At 32.5% G+C, this 25,864-nt stretch overlaps 4 protein-coding genes across 5 annotated transcripts; 3 read left to right on the forward strand and 1 right to left on the reverse strand.

Moving 5' to 3' along the window:
* The first annotated feature begins 1,516 nt into the window (after positions 1–1,516).
* On the forward strand, positions 1,517–2,561 carry LOC106424327 (60S acidic ribosomal protein P2-2). Its single transcript, XM_013865076.3, has 4 exons — positions 1,517–1,649; positions 1,729–1,819; positions 2,062–2,288; positions 2,369–2,561. Exons 2-4 carry the CDS (start codon positions 1,732–1,734, stop codon positions 2,393–2,395), a joined length of 342 nt encoding a protein of 113 aa, XP_013720530.1. The 5' UTR covers positions 1,517–1,649; positions 1,729–1,731; the 3' UTR covers positions 2,396–2,561.
* A 290-nt stretch (positions 2,562–2,851) lies between these two features.
* On the reverse strand, positions 2,852–4,620 carry LOC106424328 (uncharacterized protein At2g27730, mitochondrial-like). 2 transcript variants are annotated; one of them, XM_048756486.1, is made up of 4 exons: positions 4,497–4,620; positions 3,984–4,103; positions 3,302–3,340; positions 2,852–3,208 (listed from the first exon to the last, which is right to left on the reverse strand). In XM_048756486.1, exons 2-4 carry the CDS (start codon positions 4,080–4,082, stop codon positions 3,008–3,010), a joined length of 339 nt encoding a protein of 112 aa, XP_048612443.1. In that variant the 5' UTR covers positions 4,083–4,103; positions 4,497–4,620; the 3' UTR covers positions 2,852–3,007. The 2 variants fall into 2 exon arrangements, with proteins under 2 accessions (XP_048612443.1, XP_013720531.1); XM_013865077.3 differs by lacking the exon at positions 4,497–4,620 and adding an exon at positions 4,226–4,303.
* A 7,452-nt stretch (positions 4,621–12,072) lies between these two features.
* On the forward strand, positions 12,073–13,647 carry LOC106424255. Its single transcript, XM_013865008.3, has 4 exons — positions 12,073–12,446; positions 12,528–12,638; positions 12,717–12,797; positions 12,885–13,647. The coding sequence occupies exons 1-4, from the start codon at positions 12,192–12,194 to the stop codon at positions 12,960–12,962; spliced, it is 525 nt and encodes a 174-aa protein (XP_013720462.1). The 5' UTR covers positions 12,073–12,191; the 3' UTR covers positions 12,963–13,647.
* Positions 13,648–13,859: 212 nt separating this feature from the next.
* On the forward strand, positions 13,860–16,333 carry LOC106424236 (tRNA dimethylallyltransferase 2-like). Its single transcript, XM_013864986.3, has 10 exons — positions 13,860–14,182; positions 14,250–14,329; positions 14,462–14,530; positions 14,608–14,680; positions 14,767–14,879; positions 14,990–15,064; positions 15,132–15,509; positions 15,578–15,653; positions 15,730–15,878; positions 15,951–16,333. The coding sequence occupies exons 1-10, from the start codon at positions 13,966–13,968 to the stop codon at positions 16,113–16,115; spliced, it is 1,395 nt and encodes a 464-aa protein (XP_013720440.1). The 5' UTR covers positions 13,860–13,965; the 3' UTR covers positions 16,116–16,333.
* The last annotated feature ends 9,531 nt before the right edge of the window (positions 16,334–25,864 follow it).

Below are 25,864 nucleotides of genomic sequence, written 5' to 3' on the forward strand. Positions count from 1 at the left end.
TTTCATAAACCTAGTGACTACTAGTAACATTTCCAAAAGCAGCTTCAAAACTTCAAATAGGTTAAACTTTTAAAATTAAATTTAAAGTTGTTCTTTTGGAGAGGAACATCTACAAACTTCAATTTTTTGAAATTTTACCAACTTTGAAAATGAAGTTGATTTAGGAAATGCTCTAAAAAGAAATTATGGCAGTAAAATTTCATGATTGAAGTATACATCTAGATAATCAAAGGTGTGATTGTTTTATTTTCTTTTGGAGTAACATGGAGTAATATATTGAGGTGAAAAAGCCATCAAAATATATTTATTGAAAAGAAGAAAAATAAAAAAGTAAAGGGAGAGTATCTTCTAACACAATTTAGAGTAAATATGAGTGTGTGTTTTAATCTATATGCACAATCTAGAACAACACTTAAAATAAAATGGAATGGGTAATATATCATGAATGTATTCCGTAGGTGATTCTAATTCTGATTCTACACGACTTTCTAACTCTACACGTAACCTAGACGATCACCTCGATTTAGTTAAGCTTGAAATCTCAAGTAGGAGGCAATCATATTGGCAGTTCACAAGTTGATTTATGCTAAGAGAGAAGAATAATGGTATTCGTCATATACTAAGGTGACTTGATTTATTTTTTACTTGCTTACGTCTAATATTAATTTACTATGTCTAATATTAATTTACTAAATTTATTTTGTCAGTTCAAGTTTAAGTTAAGCTAACACAGTTTCTTCCTCTTTTAACAGCGTGGAAATCTATTCAGTTTGTTAAGCGGAGATGGTAACTATAGAACATGCTACAAATGCTAGGAGTCTTGCTAGAGATTCCAACTGAGCATCTTAATAGAACAATTGGTGAGTTTCGTTTCTTTTTTAGCAAAATTCTCAGTAAAAATATAACGCCTCAATAAAAGCATTTTAGATTTGTAAAGAAGTGTTAGTGGGATATGAAATTGTACCGATTGTTAAAATTCTCAAATCCTATTGTTATTGGTTGGTGGATTCTAACATTATTACTAAATTCTAGTGTTACTGGTTTGATGATTGTTTAATGGCTTACAAAATCTCTTGTTATTCAAAAAGTTTGGTTTTTATTGATTATAAGTTTCCATCAAATCTAGTATTATTGGAAATTGAATTCTAGATAACTTAACTCATAAAACAAAACTTCAAAAATCTTTCATATTTCTTCTCGATTCTTAAAATCCTTGAACTCGAACATTTTCATAAATTTTTTAAATATGAAAAACTCTTTATACAAATTTAACAATTTTTTGCTTTTAAAATCAACCAACTCTATAAAAATTCTACTACCACTAATTCCCTCTAAATCGAAGAAATGATGATCAAATGTAATAAACCTTTTTTATCACAGTAATAAACCACATTTTATATTAGACAAAAAAAGAAAGAAATATATTGCATGAAAAAAAGTAGAACTGGAATCCATAAGACGTTGGGCTTGAAAGAGAATTGGGCCGAATGAAAGTGTACGGGGAGGAGACAGACAAGAAAACCCTAAGTAAGTGAGTATGCATATAAATAAAAATACTTTCCTTATTTCCTCACTTCTTTCATTGCCTGTCTTCAGAAACCCTTTTTAGCTTTCCGCCGCCTCCTGCGAGATCCCCATCAACTTCCGCAGTAAGCTCCTCCCAATCCATTTCGATTTCTAGATTTCTAATCTGTTACTTACTTACACTTTTGTGTTATTTTTTTCCAGAAAATGAAGGTTGTCGCCGCGTTCTTACTCGCCGTTCTGAGCGGAAAGGCTTGCCCAACCAGTGCGGATATCAAAGTTATCCTCAATTCAGGTTCGTTTTTACTTTGTCACATTTTGAATATAGTGAATATTGAATAGAGGTATTGAAGGCTCATGTAAAAGATTGTTTTTTCAAGTTGTTTACTTGTTAGTGATAGGCCAAATATACAGTTGTTGTTGTGGGAATCATTGATGTAGTAGTTAATCTGGGATGAAAGGAACAATTGATTAAATGCCTTTATTTTCAGAACATTTAATGAAACGTGACATTGGTCTATGCTTTCGTTGTTGCAGTTGGTTGTGAAACAGAGGATTCTCAGATTGAGCTTTTGTTGAAGGAAGTCAATGGGAAAGATGTGGCTGAGTTGATTGCTGTTGGAAGGGAGAAGTTAGCTTCAGTACCCAGCGGTGGTGGTGGTGTTGCCATGGCTTCTGCTCCATCTGCTGGTGGTGGTGGAGGTGCTGCCCCTGCTGAGGACAAGAAGGAAGAGAAGAAAGAGGAGAAGGAAGAATCCGATGATGTAAGCTTTACTTCCTTCAAGTCTTTGATCTTTAAACATAAATTTATTGCTGATTTTGTACTTTTTGTGTTAATTTGCAGGACATGGGTTTCAGCCTGTTCGAGTAGAGGCTCTGTCATCTGATTTTGCTATCATTTTGTAACCTCTTGAAACTTATATGCTGTTGTTTTCTAGTTTGTTCTCGGTCAGTATCTTTGACATTTCTGAAATTCTCGAGAGTTTTTTACACAAAACAAGATGTTATATTTGCATTTCTATTTCTCGCTTTGAATATCTGCCTTAACGTTAAATGCGTTTACGATAAAAATATAACTGATATAATCTGAAAATTGGAATTTAACTAATATTCTATGCACTGGATACTCGATTACTATTTTGCTCTCCTTGATCCACAATTTGTGTTACATTCTGCATCAGCTTTTTACACCTGATGATAATTCAAAGAACTTTAGAATGACTTCTTCAGTCTATGTGTAACTTTATCATCTTTAGTATTATTCTGGCCAGAGGAGAGCAGAAGTGACTAATGAACTTAAAGATTCCGAAGCTAAACGCCAGCAAACTTTAAAAGACTTAAAATCTCTTCTGAAAATTTGGTCAAAACCAAAAGAAAGAGTAGTAGGCAATTCCAAGGTTTCTCATACAAGAGGAATGAGTAAGCTACTCTCTACTTTATTATAGTAAAGCCACTCCAAAGTCCAGCATTCTACTACCTTTCTTCACTCTTGAACCTCTGGCTGCTGCTTCTTTCCGCCTGATTTCATGTACCAACCAATGGCACCGACGACAGCCACCACACCCGCCACTACCGCATAGTTCCTGTCCTTGTCTTCTGACACTTTAGGTCCCGTGGATTCAGCTGATGATGTTCCTCCACCACCACTAGCCTTGGCTGAACCTGCTGCTTGTTCTCCCGGACCCTAGTAAGTTCATCACAAGTTTACTGTAAATTCTCTCTTTATCCAAATGAGCGACTTGTAGTTTCAACTACAAAAGTTAAAAGGAATCAGTACCTGCCTAGCTATCTTCTCAAGCTTCTCCTTCTCCATTTTCTGGAATAACAAAGTATAGCTAGTTAACAAATTAATTCCCACCGAAACACCATATGGTAATATAACCAAGCTAAAGAGGAACATCAAATGACTCGTGAACAGAAAGAAAGAGAAAGTATCCAACATGTTTATAGTTTAAGATTGATACTAAATAACAAAAAAAGATTTAAACTCCTGCAATTACAAACGGGATACTTACCTTAAAGCAAAACCAAATATTATCTAACAGTTCACAATACATAAAAAATAATCATTTACAGATTGATCAATAAGCACCATAAAAGGAAAGTAGATAGAACTTTTTTTTTTTTGAGGCTTGTAAGTCTAATAGTTAACAGCATAGATGAATAGAATCAAGAAGGGATCATCCTCACCATCATCATAAAGGGAAATTAGTTAGAACTTTTGTCTAAAACTTTTCTCAGATAGAATCACAAACGGAAAGATAAAAAGATTTCATCATCATCATCAGAAAGGAAAGTAGAAAGAAAATCACGCTTTGATGATTCTATAATTCCAATAGTTAACAAGAAGCTATACGCTACAACGTTTTCATCATCATCACCAAAGGGAAAGTAGATGCACATATAGCTACTGAGGATTCTAAGCCACTAGGGAGTGTAAAGAGAGACAACATGTTTACCTTGATGAAAACATTCTCAGCAGCCTTTTCCTCTTCGCTAAGAACTTTGCCATTAGAGAACCTGCGAGACACAAATCTGATAGCGCTTCTTGTTGCCATGATAATGAACAAAGAAGTATCCTGTGAATAAAAAAAAAAGGATTATAAGGTAAACATCTCATCAATTATTTTCGTCATTGTCATCACTCACTATTTGTTTACATCACTCAAGATACTGAATCAACTAGTAGTTACTAATATACATTCTGGAGAAGAAAACACAGACACGGCTCTGAATCTGAATCTCTGATACTTAATGGATCATCCACAGAATACGAAACAACACCTATATATCAAATGGAAGCAGATAAGCGAAACCTAATCGTGATCCGGAAACGAAATCGAAATCTCTAAGAAAACGTTGGTCATCGATGACAATGACAAGATCGACAGAGATGAAATCAAGTTGTAAGCTAATCGAAAACGAGAATATAGGAATCGTAAACGTAGACGATGATCGTAAGGGAAGAGAACCTCGTTTGAAGAGCGTCGGGATGCAGATGATAACCGCTTACGGTAAAATGACACTGAAGAAATGAAGAAGAGGTGGAAGTAGGGAGGAGGGATCTAGGAGTTAAATGGGCTGTAACGTCTCGTTTATTGGGCTCAAAAGTACTTGTTACTAATGGGCTTTAGAATTCGAATACAAAGGACCTGTTATTGACTAAACCAACCAAAATTGGCATATTTACACATTTTATATTCGATTAATTAGCTGGGATAAAATATATTTTAAATGAAATATAAAAATATGTTATTGAATATAAAAAAAATCGGAAAATTATGTTCACGTAACATTTAAATGAAAGGAAAATTTGGATTTAAAATCTGTTTTAACATATTTTAGAACAATATGTTCCATCTATCAGAGTATAAGATATTTGCCATTTGGTGAATTCATTCTAATATGTCACTTCTGGAATGACCGTCTCGTTTGTTAATTATTTTTATTAAAAGGAAAAATATATTTTTGAATCTCTCGGAATTCAGTTAGGTGTATTGAACTTAGGATTTTAAAGGGTTTTTAGGATTTGTTTAAAACTCCATGTTATTCAACTGTTGATTTTAAAAACAAAATCCAAATCATGTGTTATTGAACATAGAACTTATCTGAAATCATCTCAAATCACTTGTAATCTCATGTTATTCAACTAATAATTTATAAAAGTGAAATCAAATTCAGTGTTATTCAAAGCTAAGTAATATTCTGGAAGAAAAAATTGTGAATGGGATTTTAGAATACTTTATATCCATTTTAGTTATAAATTGTCGGTATAGAAAACTCACATTTGCATATGTTATTTGAAGAGACTTCATAAGAAACAATCGGGAAACAAAATTGCAGAACTGTTTCAGATCCATTTATTCTTATGCTGAAATCTGAATAAAATTACTCTTCTCTGTATAATCAGTCATTCTCAATTATTTTCTCTCTAGATATTTTTCTTATGAATCAGTGGCTTGCCTAAACTCTATCGCTGGTGAGCCATGAATCATGATTAATTGACACGGAGAATCTGGAATTGGGTTTCTGTTCATCGTGGGAGCATTCAGAAAATAAACTTGCAGTGATTCAAAGGTTAACGTTCGTCAATATTTGGCTTTAATGATGATGAACTCTATATTCGCATAACAGAGTCAAAAATATTGGGGATTCCACTGTCTTGCAAACTTTGAGAAGTTTGGACCGTCTTGTTGCCACACCAGGCTGTGTCATTATTCTGGTGTGAATTGTTGATCTATTAGAAATCATGTTTATGGTTTTGGATGAACTGCAGCCACCAGATTCGAAAAGAATATGATCCATCTGCTGCTGATTCGGGTGCCATGATTCTTTGATCGACATTCCAAAACTCCGTCTCCTTAAATCTATCTAATACCTCCTGCAGAGATTGAAGGAGAAAGATGAGGCCTTTGCCATTCAAAATTACCTTAAGAGAAGCTAGAGGGGTCACATGTTCTTAGGAGAAGCTGTGGGATGTTAAAATAAAGAAACTGATATCGGTCTGCAAGTCATTTATCTGCAACAATGGCACTAAAAATCTGAGACACTACCGAAGAATGTAGTGTTCTTCTTCCTCAAACAGAGAACTAGAAAGAAAAATCCATTAACCTAACATATCCAATTCCACAATAAGCTATGTGTAATTTGTACCTCAAGTTTGGCTCCAGCTGAAAATGTTTAGTCATCTCTACAATGTGATCACTCACACAGAGAAGCCATTCCATTTCTATTTATTCTCTGTAGGCAGAGGTTCTAACCTCCATAGTTGCCCGTATAAGGTAGCTTTTTCAAGTAAACGCAAGCTTGTGACTGCAGTTTTGCACTACTTGTAACTGCAGAGGCACTAATATGGCTGCAGTTTTACATAGTAGCTTCGAAGTTCTATGAGTTTTGTTTTGTGGCTGTTGCGGGTTACTTAAAACATGTTTTCATTTCAACAATCACCTAGAGAACTCTGAAATTTTTAGAAAACATCTTACCAAATCACCTGCAGATTTGATTTTAATTTTTAGACTTTACATGAAATCACTCAAATAACTTTAAAGCTCACATAAATCCTACCAAAATTAAAACACTCTAAAACTCTTTAAAATCATCAGTCCAATACACCCCCCTTAAGATTGTAACTCTTATTAGTTTATTACCCCCCTATGCACTTGCTTTTTAAACCAAACAAATATATATACGCACTTGCTTGAAAGATGATTTAACTTATTTTATGACGTTGAATGATTAAATTTCTTTAAATCATTCTATTCGTGTTGATTGACAAAGAGAACAAGAAAAATCTCTTATACTATATTTGCGAAATGATTTTGCCACATGTCCTTTGTACTAGTGCTGGGTTCGCGGGTCAACCCGCCCCGACCCGTCCCGCCCCGCCGCGGGTCGAATCATTTTTTCGATTCAAAAACTCGACCCGCATAACCCGCAAACAAAAACTTTTAAATCCGCACTCGCCCCGCCAAAATCCGCGGGTAACCCGCCAAAATCCGCGGGTAATATTAATTATATTAAAAATAGTTATTTTAATTAAAAATGATTATTTTCTAATTATATAATAATTATTTTAATTAAAAATAATTATTTTTTATTTATATAATAGTTATTTTTAAAAAATACTATTAAAAAAATATATTTATAATTAAAATTATACAAATATTTATTGTTTTTTATATATTTTACAAAAAATGTTTTTTTTTTCAAATTTTTTTTTTTTTTTTTAATTTGCGGGTTGGCGGGTACCCGCGATTCAAATTCGGCTGACCCGCACCCGCCCCGCTCAAAATAATCTCGACCCGCACCCGCACCCGCGATTTAAAAATTTCAAATGGTTCGACCCGCACCCGCCCCGCGGCGGGTCAAACGGGGCGGGGCCCGCGGGCAATGATTAAAATTTCCAGCTCTACTTTGTACAATCAATTTCACAAAACAAATATGACATGGCTACTGAAATTGATGACATGTCTTTTAGCTTAATATGACATGGACAGTTACATTTAGTGTCAATTTATATTTTTGGTAATTTTTTAAAATATGGTAATAACTCATATATTACATTTAATGTCAATTTATATTTTTAGAATTTTTTTTAGAATATGAGAATAACTCATAAATCATCACTAAAATAAATATATTCAAATATAGCATTATAAATTTCTAAATATAATTTAATTATATATTTTTAAATTATACAATTTTATTACTAAAATTTTCAAAATGTATACAGTTTTTTTAGAAAATTATAAAAATTTAATCGTAAAATCATTATTTTCTTATATATCTAATTTTTTTATAAATATTGTTTAATTTTAATTTTTGGTAATTATGTAACTTTTACAAATTTATTTAATATATTTAATTAAAATAAATAGATAGAAAAATCTATCTAAGATTATAATTTCAAATATATACATGCATATTCTTAAATATATTTTTATGTTAATTAAATCAAATTTATATTAAAATATTGATATGAAAAAGAAAATTTAAAATATTAATAAAATTTTATTTTAAAATATAATTTATATTTATCTGTTAAAAAATATTTTAAATTTTTTTATTGCACATGGTGCAAGAAGACACCTGGTCTAATTACATATGAGAAGATAAAGAAATAAAGAATTCATTTACATAATTGAATAAGAAATAAATTTTAAATAAGCCAAACAGATTTACACACATGACTTGAACATACCGTTACATGTACGAAGCTAGTTATATGTCCATACAAATAACAAATTAACAACTCCCAATGGTTGGTCACATAGAGATCTAGTTGTGACCTAGGTTTCGGGACCTCGAGGTCCGCGAATTCTTTGACCTCCACGCGGTGACTTGCTGGGCTTCACACTACGTTTGATCTCGTTTATAACCTTTTGATCCCAAACCCCATTTCCTATTTCTTTTCCAAAGAAAACAAAATCAAACTTAGAATACTAATTTGGACAATTCTCTCGGTATTCCATTTTTAAGTTTTTGTCACAAAAATAGTTCTAAAAACAAAAGAAAATGATCAAAATAGAATCTTTTTATTTTGAAAGTTTAATATTTATTTTTTATTTTTTTTTAAATTTGAAATTCTATCTCCTAAACCTACCCCTTAACTCTAAACCGTAAGTCTAGATTAGTTAATTCTAGCGTAAAAATACATTTTTACTCTTTAATAAAACTTATTCTAGTCATTTTCTTCATTGATTACTATTTTTGTGACAAAAACTTAAAAATGACTATCATATAGAATTTATCTACTAATTTCTATGGAAAACAAAAGAAACAGAAAATCGTATAGCGGGACGAAAGAAAAAGTACTTTATCATGATTAGAAACTTACTTGTATTGAGAGATATTGTAATTGAATGGTAATCGAGCCGAGACTGTGTTTGATGATGCCAAGAACAACAGAAACATCAAAGTTACTAAACGAGCCACGTACATATTTTTTTGCTTGGTGTATTTTGCTGGTCTATATCCTTTTAAGTTATACAAATTGTGTAAGCTCTAAAGTCGTATATTTATATGTAGAGAACATGAAATAAGCTGTTACGAGGTTACTTCGTTAATTTTGAGTTTAGACTAAGACTAAGGAGACAATATTGATTTTGACTTAGTAAATTCATTATATCAGTTGATTTATATACTTGTTTGTAGAATATGTTATTTTGAGTCTTGAATTACTTGTATGAGTCTGAAATTGGTCCATTTTCGTATTTTTATCCTCTAGAATATATACGTCGTGTGGCGAACAAGTGGAAGTAGAAAAAGACCATGACCACCAAAAAAAATTTTACGAGAGGAAAATAAAACATGCTTCTGTTGTTATCCTCATAACGACAGACGTCGTCATGTTATGGTCCAAAACGTTAGTAGTTTGCACCTAAGTTTTATTTTTATTTAAACTAATAAAGTTTTCACAAATATCAGTTTCATATTGGATGCTTTGCTTTGGCTAAGGATTATCAAACACAACACTGCGCCGAGTACAATATGATTCTCCAGAGCCAAGTAAAATTTTCCGTCTTTTTGAAGGTGGGATACGTAAACCTGTAAATTAATCATATCTAAATCAAGATCATCTCATTTAACAAAAGAAATCCATTAGATCCGCCTATACAACGTACGATCTCCATAAAACAAAAGAGAAACAACACATTAGGCATTGGCTTTGACCTACGATCTCCAAGAAGTGAAGGAGAAACGGGACATTAACCTCAACTTACATCTCTAGGAAAAAAAAAGAGACACGATAGATCCGATCGCATATCTCCAAAGAAATAGGGAATAGATTGCATATAGATAGAGAAACACCCATTAAGTAAAGATAATTCGAAAGAAATACTGGAGATCGTCAAAATAATTCACTAAGAATTGTTTTAGATTTATTCAGTATCATCGTCTAGATGATATGGACTTTCTCCTTGTAATCGCTGAATTGCAACTTTATCTACAGTATGCATATCTTTCAACTCCTCATCTTAAATATGTTTAATACTACATGCATACCTTCTATGTTTAATACTTAGATGAAATCCATATCAACAAATATGTATATATATGTCTGATCATATTTTGGCGACTAATAAATATAAATTGTCACGCTACTAGTGGGTATATATGTGAATAAAACAAAATGTGATGATATGAAAAGATATGTTTTAATCGGAAGGAATACTGAATTCGGATCAGACAGTGTGATAGTCAATCCACTCTATAATACTTAATATTTTCTTTTAGTGGCAGAGTAGATCAGTCAATAGGACATATTAAAAAAAGATAATAGGTATATATAAAGAGATGTAGGTATATATATATATGTGACTAATAATATACATCTAAATAGTAAATATTGATTCTAATTTCTGAATAACACTCCTTCATTTTTTTGAATCTATCAGTTTTGTGCACCATATATTTATGATACCAAAGTGTGTGTTTATATCAACTGTTATAAGTATGTGTTTTGATCACTTGGTAAGTAAGTATGAGTTTTATATTACTTAAAACAAATATCTGTTAGATAAATATTTATATACACTTATATTTCAATATTTATAAGATATTTATATCCAATGAATCACACTGTTAATAATCTTCTTCTTTTTTTGTGTCAAATACACTGTTAGTAATCTAACATTGGAAATCCGCTAACGCAGAAAAATATAAATCTAATTGGTGTAGTTGGGGACTTTGCTAACGTCACTAGTTGGGAAATCCGCTAACGTCACTAGTTTAAGTTTCAATTTGGGCGATACACCTTACATGCTCTGATTTTATGAGGATCAATTCAGACCATTGAAAATATCCAAAAGCAAAATTCTAATGAGGAAAAAAAAATATTGTTAACAAAAAAAAAAAAAAGATTTTTTTACAACATTGGAATGTTGGTAAAGTTTTCAATATGGATTGATAATCATGATAATAGTATTTAAGCGGATACATTTGTAATTTCATTAGTTTTGATGATATAGATTATCATCAACCGAAACTCATACTAATTTTCAAGCCTAGTAGAAATCATAATGTTTATACCATGTTTCATGAATTACAAGCTTCAACCACTAGACAACTCTCATCTGATTTTGTATTATGTAAAAAGTTGTGTCAATATCCAAATTGTTTCAACTGTCATATGATTAATTACTGATGACATATTTGTGTCATTGTGTGTACATACACACACACACACACACACACACACACACATATATATATATTCAACAATGGCTTTTCCTGTAAGTTGACAGTACTCCCATATTTTACTGTCACCTCCCCATTACAAGAAGCCTTCCATCAGAAGCACTCTTCTCTCCATTGCACGAAACATATTTATTTTGCCTTTTTTGTTCTTTACTAAGGAAAAGGAAATATATTCTGTTATTTTTAGTTTGATCGTCATAAAAAATGAATTGCAAATTATAATTTCCTTTTCTGTTTTCCTTCAACTACTTTATTGATACATATCTTTGTCTTAATTATGGATTGAGAACCACACATGTGCCTACTTTATTGATACATATCTTTGTCTTAGTTATGGATTGAGAACCAAACAGTGAGAATAACATACTAGCTACATATTTCAAATATACCAAACTCAAGAAAATTGTTAATTACCAATTGAAAAGAAACATCTTAACCTACTAGAGCTTTAGCCCCACTCGGTATTCCTCCCCCCCCCCCATATATCATTAGTTTGTTTTACCTCTTAAAACTCCGAGTTAGTGTAAAATACATGTTTAATCAGTAATAGTGTGTTAACCCTGAGGATCTTTTGGTCATTTGACATTTGAAATACAAGTACCATAAGACCATCAACATCTCTGGATTCTTAAAATGAATTTTTAACAAAAAAATTATTTAAAATTATAGGGGCTCCAGGAAAAACTAAATAACCGGTAACCAAAACCACAAAATAAAGACCGAATTACGTTGGATCTTTGCACTGTTCGCGGGCCCCACCGACGCGTGGGGGCCCGCGATTGGTTCGCTCTAAATTTTTTTATTTTTTTTTCAAAAGAAAAAAAAAAAAAAAAAAAAATTTCCTAAGAAACGATAATCATGCCCTAATGAGTTGTGTGATAGGTTCTTAACGCCAAGTCTTGAGTTATATAACAAGACTAACAAGTCATCTTCTATACAAAGGGAGAGAAAAATATTTTGGAGGAACAATGGCAACAACAAGACAGATCGTGGAACAGCCACAATCGCCACTTATTCAACGCATCAAGAGCTCGGGGACCATAAGCATCAATGGAAGCCCTATGAATGATGACAAAGAAGAGGAGTTTTCACGCTCTTCTTTGGCTTTGTTTAAGGCAAAAGAAGATGAAATTGAGAGGAGGAAGATGGAGGTTAGGGATAGAGTCCAGTCAAAGCTTGGACTCGCTGAGGAAGCTACTAGGAGACTAGCCGATATTCGGGAAGTAAGTTTGGTTCTAAACATTTTCAAGAACTTGAAAAAACATTTTCATTGTTTTAGAGAGTTGTGGTTGTGAAATATTCAGGAGCTGGAATCTCTAACCGATCCAATGCGAAAGGAGATATCTGCGATAAGGAAAAGAGTCGATGCTATTAACCGGGAACTCAAGCCTTTAGGACAGAGCTGTCAGAAAAAGGTAATGAATGTGTGTTCATTAATCTTTTAGCTTTATTGCATATTTATATCTTAATGGTTGTTTTTTTTTTCTCTACAGGAGAAGGAATTCAAAGAAGCACTTGAAGCTTACAATGACAAGAACAAAGAGAAAGCTATGTTTGTTAGCAAGTTAGTTGAGGTGAAACATTCTGTCTCAGTTTGTCTTTTCTGTTTAAAATGATCGTTGTTTCTTTTTTGAATCTTTTTGGGTATGAAATATGTTCAGCTTGTTACTGAAAGTGAGAAACTGCGAATGACAAAGCTTGAGGAACTCAGCAAAAGCATTGACATTTCGTTACACTAATTAACACCAAGATGATGACAATTAAAGGTTTCAAGAAATCAGCCAGCTTTGCTACTTACTTCTGCACTTTTCTAATTGTTTTGCTTGTCTTTGTGATGATGTCTTATTTCTTGATTTAGCAGAGAAGTATATTCAAACATTGTAAGTCTACAACGTCAGCAATAGAATATACTAATGATAACTTCATAAATATGCCTCCCTCATGTCTCTTTGCCTTATTTAGGTTTTCAATTGTTTTCTGTGTTGGCAATGTCTTTTGCTACTTTGCTAAGACCTTGAAGCCACTACTTGTCTGTATCGTCTTCATCATCAGGCAGGCAGATACAATCTTGGAGGGATGAGCTCTATGAACTTATCTAAAGATTCAGAATGCCCAAGAATCATCACGGGATTCATAATGAAAAATGGAGTGATCTGATTTAAGATCAAGATTCATTTTTAATGTAGCCAAAAACCAATCACAATCAGAATAATCCCTTTTCAAAAAAAAAAATTACAAGAATAGACAGTTAAGAAATTATCCATCCTGAAAATAGATATTCAAAGTTAAATAAATCTTACTGCAAGAAGAACCCTAACCAACCAAGTTGCTTTGTCTAGCGGTATAGGAGCTCCAGCTGGAGTGCCCGCCCCTGGGTTCGAGCCTTGGCCACTGCGGAATTTACATGTGGGCTGCAGCACCCGAGACCAAAAACCTTTACACGGTGAGCCACATGGTGACGCCCTGGCAGCGTCTATGCTATGCTCACTTCGGTCTCTAGTCTGGACCACTTCGGTGGGGCCAGGATACTCGGTTAGCAAAAAAAAAAAAAAAGAACCCTAACCTAAAACTTAGTGCGCAAGCAAGGAGTGCGATATTGCAAAACCACACGTGGGCCGATTTAAAAGAAATGGGCCTCTTAACCAAATTAAATTCGGTTTAAGTTATAAACCGGAACTTGTTTATGATTTTGTTCTTAATCCGGTTTACAAGTCAGAAAGGCGGAGAGAAGAGGTTTCTGCGATGCCGGTAAACCCTAGCAACGGCGGAATCGAGGAAGAGAAGATGAAGAAGAAGGCGAAGGTGGTGGTCATAATGGGGCCCACGGGATCAGGAAAATCGAAGCTAGCCGTAGACTTGGCGTCTCACTTCCCGGTGGAGATCATAAACGCCGACGCAATGCAGATCTACAGTGGCCTCGACGTTCTCACGAACAAAGTCACCATCAACGAGCAGAAAGGTTTCAACTTTTTTTTTATTCTTCGTGATCCCAATTGAACTTCTGATTAATGAAAATTAGGTTTTAGGAGTGCCTCATCATCTACTTGGGACGGTGAGCCCAGATATGGAGTTCACTGCTAAGGACTTTCGAGACTCCGCCATTCCTGTGAGTGCCTCCAACTGAATCAAAAGGTTTCATTTCTTATGTTATATGATAAATCATATAGGAGGATTGTGCTATAAGTAAGGGTTTGGTTGGTATGATTAATATAGTTTGTGATTGATTTGGTGTTCACAGCTTATTGAAGAGATCATTTCTCGCAACCACGTTCCTGTTCTTGTTGGAGGAACTAATTATTATATACAGGTGAATGTTGTTGTTCATGTCTGGCAACATCATCGTATGATTAAACTTTGCTTATCTTATTAATGTTGTTCATGTAGGCTCTTGTCAGTAAATTTCTTCTTGAGGATTCAACAGAAGACAGTGATGAGTGCTGTTCAAATGTTGCTCCAGGTATCTAGAGTCTCTATCACCATGTTACCCTTTTATTTAGAAAACGTTTATGACCGGATGATAAGAGTTTTTTCTGCTTGACGAAGGCTTGGATGTGGAGTCTATCTCTGGGAGAGATGATTTGAGCCATGGCTATGACCTTCTTAAAGAGCTTGATCCTGTGGCAGCAAACAGAGTTCACCCTAATAATCACAGAAAAGTGAGATTTACTTCTATCTAGATATACTACCAGAGTATCCTGATTGGTTTGTGGCTTTGCTGGTCTGTTTACTCATCTCTTGTCCGATGTTGTTGTTGTTGTTGTTGTAGATTAATCAATACCTGAGCTTGCATGCTAGCAGAGGAGTTCTTCCAAGCAAGCTACATCAGGAAAACGCTGCAGAGGTAAAATTTCTCCTTCTTTTAAATGCTGCTGTGAGTAGTTAATTAAGTAATGTACGCGGCAGGGCAGAACTGGGGATGCATCGATGCCTCCTCTCGATTTGACTACTGTTTGATATGTATGGACGCTGAAACCACGGTGCTGGACGAATACGTTGGACAAAGAGTGGATTCCATGGTAGATGCCGGACTACTTGACGAAGTCTATGACATCTACAAACCAGGAGCTGACTATACCAGAGGCCTAAGGCAGTCTATAGGCGTCAGAGAGTTTGAAGACTTCCTGAAAACGTATCTCCCAGACACAAATAGCTCCGCTAATGATAAGGCCTTGAAGGAGAATCTGAGGAAGATTCTTGATTCTCCAAAAGATGATAAGTTGAGGGTTATGCTGGAGGAAGCAATTGATTGTGTCAAGCTAAATACCAGAAGGCTCCTACGTCGTCAAGTAAGCAAAAACGTTTTTGGTGAATTGGTCGGATAAGCATTTGATTCTTTTTGTATGTTGTGTTTCAGAAAAGGAGAATCAATCGGCTAGAAACGGTCTTTGGCTGGAATATCCATCACGTTGATGCAACAGAGTGCTTACTAAGTAAGTATACACTATCAAGGCTACTTATAGAACAAACTTTAACAATCTCTCTTGTTGGTGTGTGTTGTTTTAAAAGGCAAATCAGAAGATTTATGGGATGCGCAAGTGGTTAAATCGGCTGCAGAGATTCTCCAGTCTTTCCTGGAAACAGAAACTGAGTTGGGTCATGATTCAACCTTAAGAAAGTCAGTGGAAAGAGATCTATGGAGTCAATACGTTTGTGAGGTACAATAAAGTTTCGTTTACACTCAAAAGTGGAATCTTGTATAAAACTGAAAATCATGTTTGTGGAAGCAGGCTTGTGGAAATAAGGTACTAAGAGGAAGACACGAGTGGGATCATCACACACAAGGTCGTGTACATCGTAAGAGAACCGCACGATTTAAAAAAACTCAAAATTTCAAAAACAGAGAGAAGCAACAAGAAGAAGAAGAAGTGGGGATTTGCAGAGGGACATCGTGAAAACTGAAAAACGTTCATTATGTTCATATTGGACCCATTTAAAAGAAAAAGCCCATCAAGGCATTATTACAATTATTAAAGATAATATTTTGGTGTTTGCAAAATTGTATTCATCTATGGCATTTCAATTTTTTTTAATCGTTGTAAAATTGAATGTTTACTTTTTAAAACAGTTATATAATCAGAGCCAAAAAAGAGTTTGATAATCAAACTGATAATTTTATATCTACAAGAACAATTTATCACGATTGCCACGAGCAAAACTTTGATTTAATATATATGGTGGTAAACTGGTAGCTGGTAGTTGACGAAAAGAAATATAACAGATTTATACGATTGCGTCATGCTATTTTGCCTGTTTTGTATTTGTGAATGGAATATGTGAAAATGAAATGTGTTGAAAGCTTTTTATATTTCTAAATTTTGTTAAATAAATTGAGAATATATTGTCATTTCATTGATGTAGAAACTATTTTCACCCACTCCAAATTATTTATTGCGAAAGTTGCATTATGTTTTGTAAAAGCCATATTTAATTCAAGCCAAAAAGTCGACAAGTTCATGACTTATATTATCCAGTTCTGAATCAACTGAAAAATATAGTTTTACTTGTAAAAGAAAGGGGAAAAAACAGTTGTTCTGAACCATGTTCGAAAACGCGGTCGTCTATGCGCTATTCGGAGGTTGAACACGGCGATTATGTCCAAATCGGTGTAGCCAGGCGTTGATCTGCGTTGACCCGCGTAAGACCGCCTAATTTTCGCGTTGACCGCCTAATTCCCACCTAGACCCGCGTTGACCGTCTAAGTTCTTTTTTTCGTCTGTGTAAGTTAAAACACGGTTGAATATTTTTTACTCATTACTTACAGATTTTGTATAATTATTCATTACTAAATAATTATAATTAGCTATCAAACCCAAAACAAACACATACATACTACATTTAGGGATTTTTTTCGTACCATACCCACCATTAACGAATCAGAAAAGACTGTTTAAAATTATATATATAAAATCATATAATTATGTCTAAGAACTTATATCATCATGTTTAAAATTAGCTAAATATATTATAAATATATTAAATGGTATTTAAAATTAGGCTTCGCGTAATTTCTGAATACTTTTCGATTTTTCGGTAACTTGCTAGGTCCGGAGTTACCGCTCGACTAGCGCACACCGTAGTTTTGAACAAGAGGAATAAAGATAAAGAGGGAACTCCAACAAAAATGGTTCTTTAATTTGATTATGTATTTTAATAGACACGTATCATACTTTAACTATTCAGGTAACACGGTCACCCTAAAATAGTATTGCAATTTATTTATTTGAAAATTTTCTTTTCAAAACACATGGTACGTTCCAAGAAAATTAAATTCTAAATAATAATGCAGATGAGAGACTATACTAACTACTTTTGATCAAAAAAAAAAGAGACTATACTAACTACTAAAGTACTTTTTTTTACTGAACTTGTTATGAAATAACTTATAAAACTTATAATTTATAGTATCGAGAAATTTAAATAAGAGTAGAATTTAATACCCGTAGGAAGCAAATAACACTAGTATAAGGGAGAGAGTTTATTATAAGGAAGAAGAAGAAGATGTAATGGTTCTTTGATTATAAACTCTTGTTCTTGTTTATGGTGTACAAAAGAGTGAGATGAGTGATGGTATTTATAGTGAACAACAATACATAAAATAACAAAGATAGTGCTTAATTTGGTAAATGAGTGGGTGATCATAGTGTTTGATGAGTAGATGATCATAGTGCTTGAGTTGGTAAAGGAGTGGATGATCATAGTGCTTGAGTTTGGTAAAGAAGTGGATGATCATTTCAATGCTTAATTTATAACACTCCCCCTTGATCATCCATCTTGTATTACGTAATGCCTCGTTAAAAACCTAGTCATGGAAAACTCAATGGGAAAAACCGTAGTAAAAGTAAAAAGAGTACAACTACGTAAGCTCCTCCTCGAATGAGTAGTCATAGAACCTTTAGAACAATGATAGATTTTCATCTCTCAAATTGTAACATTCTCTTTGGTTGTCTATCTTTTGTATGTTCTTTGTTGCCTCGTTAAAACCTTGTCATGGAAAAACCCAATGGGATAAAAAAAAAAACCCATGATAAGGAAAAAGAGTACAACCACACTTACTATCATATTTCTTTCCCTGGAAACAATATCTTCAGGATATGCATTCCAATCAACTCTCTTCAGAGAATCAAGCTTAAGAGAATAAACTCTATTCATTTCTATTATGATATCTAGGTCCTTTAGACTTCTTGTCCATAATTCTCTTTTGACTTAGACAATAGTTTATTGGTCTATTTGGATTTCAAACCAAATTTCTTACATATAATCGTATAGAAATTCGTCTCGTACATACGAATTATTCATTTGTAACTATAGAAGTTACTATTATGATTTTTTTTCTTTTCATATGAAATTACATCTTTCAGTAATGAAAAAGATTAATAATTTTCTTAAATAACACTCTTACGTATGGTATTTCAGGACCAAACATATACGAGCGTCTTAAATAAAATACTTTGAGGATCTTTATGATAACATCTCAGTTTTAGATCTCCAGTTTAGAATACATAAAACAATATATTATTGTCAAGAGTTTTCTTTCAAAATATAATTTTTCTATAACTCTTCAGGAGTTTTGATTATATTCAAATCATGATTCTATTGATTTATAATCTCTTGATAAATACAAATAGATACATTTGTTAACCTTATAATATTTCATATATCCCATAAAATAGTTTGTTTCAATTCGATCGAATATGCAGAGTTCCCGGGAACATGATTTTGATATCATCAATCCTTCATGTATTATACTTTCAGGGATTAACATTTTTCAAGTGGATTGTTTCATTCAAGTTCTTCCTTTATTACCAGACTATAAGGAACTTGAAACTAGTTGCATCTACCACATGAAATTATGTCTCTTCACAATTAATTTCATATTGATCCTTCTTTGTGTGCAACGGTTCATTTACATCTCACTTGTTTTACACCTTTTAGTGTATGGACTACTGGTCCAAATACTTCTCTATTTCACAAGAAGTTTATATCTTTGTCTATTGCATCTTTCTGATTTGGCCAATCATTTCTTTGTGTACACTTTTCAATAGACTTTCTTTCATGATCCTCTTTCTCATTTATTATATCAACTGCTACTTTGCATGTATAATATCATCGACGTCAATTTTCTTATCGGTTCCATTTTGTTTCATACATGACATAACTTATTGAGATCTCTTCATTTGTCTCAGGTACCTGAATTTTCGTCAGTCATGTTTAATTTCTCTTCTGGAGATCATACAAAACTATATTGCCTCGTTTTGACCATTATCAATATATGCTCCTTTTCATTTACGAGGATTTATCTTGGGAACCAATCTGTCTACCACGCTGCAGGCGTGACTAGCAGTTTGATATTGTTCTTGTAGAACATTTATTCTTATTGGAGCATTTACAGCTGGTATATGTGACTTGATCACTATATTTATATGGGTCGTGTCTGGCAACTGCTTTAGTAAGTTTTGAAATGAATTATCTTTTGGACTTCTATTTCACATTGTGTTTAGCCCGAGGATCAATGATAATTCATTTCAACTTATTTTCTTTTCCAGCTGTTTATTTTCTCCCCCTTATGTTGGAAGTACTAACTCACTTTTAGAATTCATGTATAGCCTTACTTATATTTTTCGGGGATGGCTCTGGATTCTTAAGTGTCAATAGAGATTTATATCCAACATATATTTCCAACCTCATTTGAAAACACATCTTCATTTGAAGCTCTGTGGCGGAGCAACATCCAACATTCTTAGATGAAAATGATTGGTTTCTGATCCTATACCAATGATGGGGAGAACTAGTGAATATTTATTGGCTTGATGCGAACCAGTGTTGCTCAAAATGTTTAGCACTTATCTCAGTGAATGTGGTATAGTCGTTAAAGACTTTAAGAAGTGAATTCACCAATATTATAAAAATGCATAGTGGGTGATCAGTCCACTAACATCTTCGTTATTTATGCCAATATCTTATTTTGGCTGGTGAAAACCATATTACCCTTTTATCTTATGGGTAAGCAACATATGTCAAATCATTTGGAAGAATCTTCTGGTTCTTATATGACTATGCATATGACCTTTAAGTATATATTCGCATTATTAATGAACCAAAATGGTCTAACTGATTCATGCCAAATGTAAACTTCTAGTTTACTATACATTTATCTTCATTATACTAATCTTTATGTAGTACAATATATAAGAGGCTGTAGATATTTTTTCTAAAATACTTATACTGCTTTGAGAATTATTTTTGATTGAAATGTATATATCATTTCGTTTGCTTATTGTCTCAACATAAGTGTCTCAAAATCTTACGGATTTACTTTGAGAAAAATTCATCAATCTTAGTTTTAGTGTAAACATAATCTTCTGGATGTTTGACTTATCATAAAAAGTGAGATTCTTTAACTCTTCCCCTCGAGATGATAATACTACAGGTTTATCAATCTCGAATGTATCTCATTTTCTTAATCAACACTATATCCTACATGGGTTATGTATTTTTCGTAGATCCTTTTAACTTTTGATACTTATAAAAATACAATACCTTAAGAACTTTAAATTGCATTCTTAAAAACTTTAAATTGAATTTTTATGTGCAGTAATACTATGTACACTTCTGGAGCATCATATAGATCCTCTTTTTAAGCATTCTATAAGTTTTTGCTACCTTGTATTGTACACACAATAAATTTTCTTTCATCTTCAGATGAATTCATAATTTCTTTTCTTTATTACCATGTTTATTTTCTCAACTCTAAGTGAGAGTATGAGTCTATAAAGAAACTCTTTGGACCTTGACCTCATTTATGCTCACGTCTAAAACAACTATTTATGAGTTTTTTTTTTAAATATCTTATTCTCTCCAGGAGAATGAATCATAATCAACTAGACGTGATTTATCAATAGATATTTTTCAATATATATGCATCATAAAAAAATTTCTTGAAGAAATTTTACTTTTAAACTTAACATCCAACATAGTTGGCTTTATTTACAGACTTCAGGTCTTGTAATCTTTAAATGCAAAATACAAAATGAGCTTTAGGTAATCACTTCAGGTGATAATACCTTTTTATATATATTATCTTCCAAAACTTATGGATCTTTTAGAGTCAAACTTTAAACTTAAAATCCACAATATAAATGGTAATAAAATCAAAATATTTCAAATATATATAAATATGTATTAACAAAGGTGTCTTATTATATCAGAAAATAAATAAAACTTTCATAGTAATTATTATATAGACTATATTATTACTCTCATGCTATTTAACAAAGTTTAACCTATCAATCAATTTAATGAACAAATTTATATCACTGCCAACTTCATGTAAATTGATTTATCGAATCAAGTTTGTTAAACTTGTATATAAAGCATAAAAATACTTATCTTATAAACAGAAGTATATCGGCGATGAAAGTTTCAGCTGTTCACGTTTCTGAATTGGCTGATAACTTGTACATATCTTTCCGAGAGAATACACAATCCTGAAAACTTTAAATTTTGCTCATATAAACATGGCCATTACATTAGTAAATATCAACATATAATCCAAATTATTTTATGATATTAGACCAAAGACTAATCGACTACAAAACTAACCGATTACAAATAATTTCTTTTATGATGTTAGACCATGAATCATAAAGTATGTTTCCTTAATACCATTAAACCATGAAGCATATTAAAGTATAATAAGCAAAATTTAATTCATCAAATAACTATTATTCTTACATATAGACAAGCGTTGATGATTATTAATGATATCAAGTTCTTTAGTGCTCAAAGATTTTAAAACCAAACAATCAAACCAATCAAAGATTATATTGCAAATATTAATTAATGATTCTCAATTATTTATAGCATGAACCATATAAACCAATGGTTATCCAAACCAATTCAAACATATTATTTTTTGAACAAACCAATTTAGTATTATAACTTTAACCAAACGTATTATTATCAAACAAGCATATTGGTGACACATGTGTGCATGTGCATGGTTCAATGAATAGACGAGCAAATCGGTAACGCAACTACACGTTATAAAGGTGTTTTCTGTTTGGAGTGTTAACCGAACCAAACAAATTAACAATAAGCGATACACATTACAGTGTGTAGAATTAAATTAAACAAAGTCGTTTTAGTAGATCCATCGATCGATGCGTTATAGCCCATAAACCCATCGATCGATGCGTTTTAGCATATGGACAACCATTAGTCATGGTTAATATATTATATGTCATATGACTATAGTATTATGCAATTTTAAAATGAACCATTTATATTAATCATGCAAGCAATTACAAGGAGAAGCGATGTAAAGAAAATTAAACCGATATTCATCTTAAATTCACTCGGAGTAAATTCTCTTACGAATAAACCATAAATAGAAACACAAATAAAAATGGCACATAAAAACAAAAGTGCGCGAATCATCTTTCTTGAAATGAAAAATCGGAGGAGAGCGATTTGAAATTTTTGAGAGAAGATGAAATGTTTTGGATGATGAAATGGAGTGAAAATGAGTTGTATTTATAGATGAAAATTACTGTTCATGACCGTTAGAGAAAGGGGAAATTTTTGAAAAATTTTCTTTGTGACCGTTGGGGTTAAATCGAGTGCACCGAAAATCAGTCTGAAAATATCGTATTAAACGATCAATCAAATCTATAAAATTTCATAAAAGTGAAAAATTATGACAATGAAATATTTATGTTATATGACAACAAATCATGCGACGGCTCAGCCGATCAATGCAGAATAATAAATAAATTATACGGCGGCTCGGCCGACCAATTAATAATAAACAGAATATAAGGCGGCTCAGCCGACCAATAAATAATAAACAGGATATAAGGCGGTTTGGCCGACCAATAAATAATAAACAGGATATAAGGCGGCTCGGCCGACCAATAAATAATAAACAGAATATAAGGCGGTTCGGCCGACCAATAAATAAATTAAATTACTAGTAAATAATATAGGCGGTATTCCGGCCATTATAACATGATATAAATAATAGTAGAGGCGGTATACCGACCATTATAACAGGGTATAAATTATACAAATAAATTTTACCGAATCGCAGAGTGATCGTGCTGATAACGTGTTATGAAATAACTTATAATTTATAGTATCGAGAAATTTAAATAAGAGTAGAATTTAATACCCGTAGGAAGCAAATAACACTAGTATAAGGGAGATAGTTTATTATAAGGAAGAAGAAGAAGATGTAATGGTTCTTTGATTATAAACTCTTGTTCTTGTTTATGGTGTACAAAAGAGTGAGATGAGTGATGGTATTTATAGTGAACAACAATACATAAAATAACAAAGATAGTGCTTAATTTGGTAAATGAGTGGGTGATCATAGTGTTTGATGAGTAGATGATCATAGTGCTTGAGTTGGTAAAGGAGTGGATGATCATAGTGCTTGAGTTTGGTAAAGAAGTGGATGATCATTTCAATGCTTAATTTATAACAGAACTAAAGTACTTGTAATGTGTATTATTGGAACTTATTTTTCCAGTGATCGACTCTAATTTTTTTTTGAAGAACTAAAATATGTAGGTTTATGATATAAATATGTTAACAATTTTTTTATATATAAATATGTTAACAAACGTTCTAAAAAAAAAATGTTAACAAGTTTGATTATCTTGTCTACTTGGTCTTACAGCAAAAGAAGCATTAAGTGTTGACCGGGTGATTGTGGTCGAGTGGTAAGGAGACGGGACTGAGACGCCAACGCGTTTCAGATTCGATCTACCTGTTGCGCGAAACTAAGTCACAATTATTCTGATCACCTTACACGGATATGTGCATATGCTTTAGGGCCTTTTTGAATATCCGGAGAGAGGGTCTATCTGTGGGTTGCACCTCCACTTGGGGATTAGTTTGGACATCTCCATGGACCTGGGATACCCCAAGGTTAATCAAAAAAAAAAAAAAATTCAGTGTTCAGAAAGCAAGGATAATATTCTTGAAACCCGATGAAAATGAAATATGTATAGAACTGAAATCGGATTAGCAAAACTTAGAAGTCTAAAATTCAAATTCACAGCAGGGGCGAAGCCGGGATATATTATGGAGGCATGTGCACCCGTAATTGTTATATATAGTTTTAATTTAGCAAAAGAAAACTAGTAGAATCTGTTGGATCAAATGGAAAAGTGAGGCTGTGCACCCACATTAACCCGGATTCCATTCCTTCTTCTCTTTATTAAAATTTTTATAACTTAATAAATTTTGTCGGTTTCAACTTGTGCCAGTGTAAAATATGACACAAATAGATAAAATAATAAGATAATAATATTTTTAAAACTTCCGTGTAAATATATAGCCCCATTAAAATCATAAATTAATAATCTATCTATATAAAATTTTATATAAGTACAAAATAAACATTATATTATTTATTTTATATTCACAATGAAAATATCTTTATTTTTCTTAACATTTTAATATATTTTGATAATATTTAATAAAATTATATCGAAAACCATTTAACAATCATATAAAACATAAAAATATACACCAAATAAGATAATAAAATAATATGAAAGTCAAATTTCTAAAATTTGAATAATGTACATACGATAAAATCAAATATATTCGTATTTTATATATAAACATATTAAAAATAGAAAAAAAATTAAATAAGTAAACTTTTGTAAATTAATATCTGTATAAATTAATAAAATTTTAAACTCCCAACTAAGGGTGGGCATTTTACCCGAAATCCGAAGCCGCACCCGAACCCGATCCGAAAAACCCGAACCGAAATCCGAACCGAAATCCAAACCAAAATCCGAACCGAAGTAGCAAAATTATCCGAACGGGTATTGAATTAGGGGAAATTGGATATCCGAACCCGAACGGGTAATATCCGAACCCGAATGGATATCCGAAGATAACCGAACATATGTATAATTAACCTTATATTTCTAGTTTACATCTCTCATTTTATGTTAAATATTTATATTGATACTACACATACTTTAAGTTCATATGATACATACAATTACGGAGAAAATGATTTGCTATTCACTTAAAATGCATGTCAAACTTTTTATTTCAAAAATTAACAAAAAGTTACATCCAAAATTTAAAAACAATAACCCAATTAATGTATTTAAAAACAATAACCCAATTAATGTCTTTTTAGTTTTAAAATGTTATGTCCAAATCTATTAGCCATTCAATCTATTAAAATAAAAAAAAAATAGTTAAGTGAAAGTTATATTTTTAAATACAAGAAATTTGAGAAATGAAAAATTTAATATATTTTTTCAAAATCTAAATATCCGAACCCGATCCGAAATAACCGAATCCGAACTAAAAATACCCGAACCCGACCCGAAATTCAAAAATACCCGAACGGGTTCTACACCTCTATATCGAAATACCCGAAAATCCAAAATATCCGACCCGAATTCGAACGGGTACTCAAACGCCCACCCCTAATCCCAACGTTATTAATTTATAAAGATTTTACTGTATATTTTATTAATGATTGTGCACCCACTCGATTTCACAGAAAGAAAACTGTTAATAAACCACATCGAAAAGTTATTATCTTCTCCACAGCTCATCAAACAGCATTTAGAACCAGCACCAAAACAAAACTAGAGTAACCAAA

The sequence above is a fragment of the Brassica napus genome, chromosome C4 (assembly GCF_020379485.1).
Source record: "Brassica napus cultivar Da-Ae chromosome C4, Da-Ae, whole genome shotgun sequence".
Lineage (NCBI taxonomy): Eukaryota > Viridiplantae > Streptophyta > Magnoliopsida > Brassicales > Brassicaceae > Brassica > Brassica napus.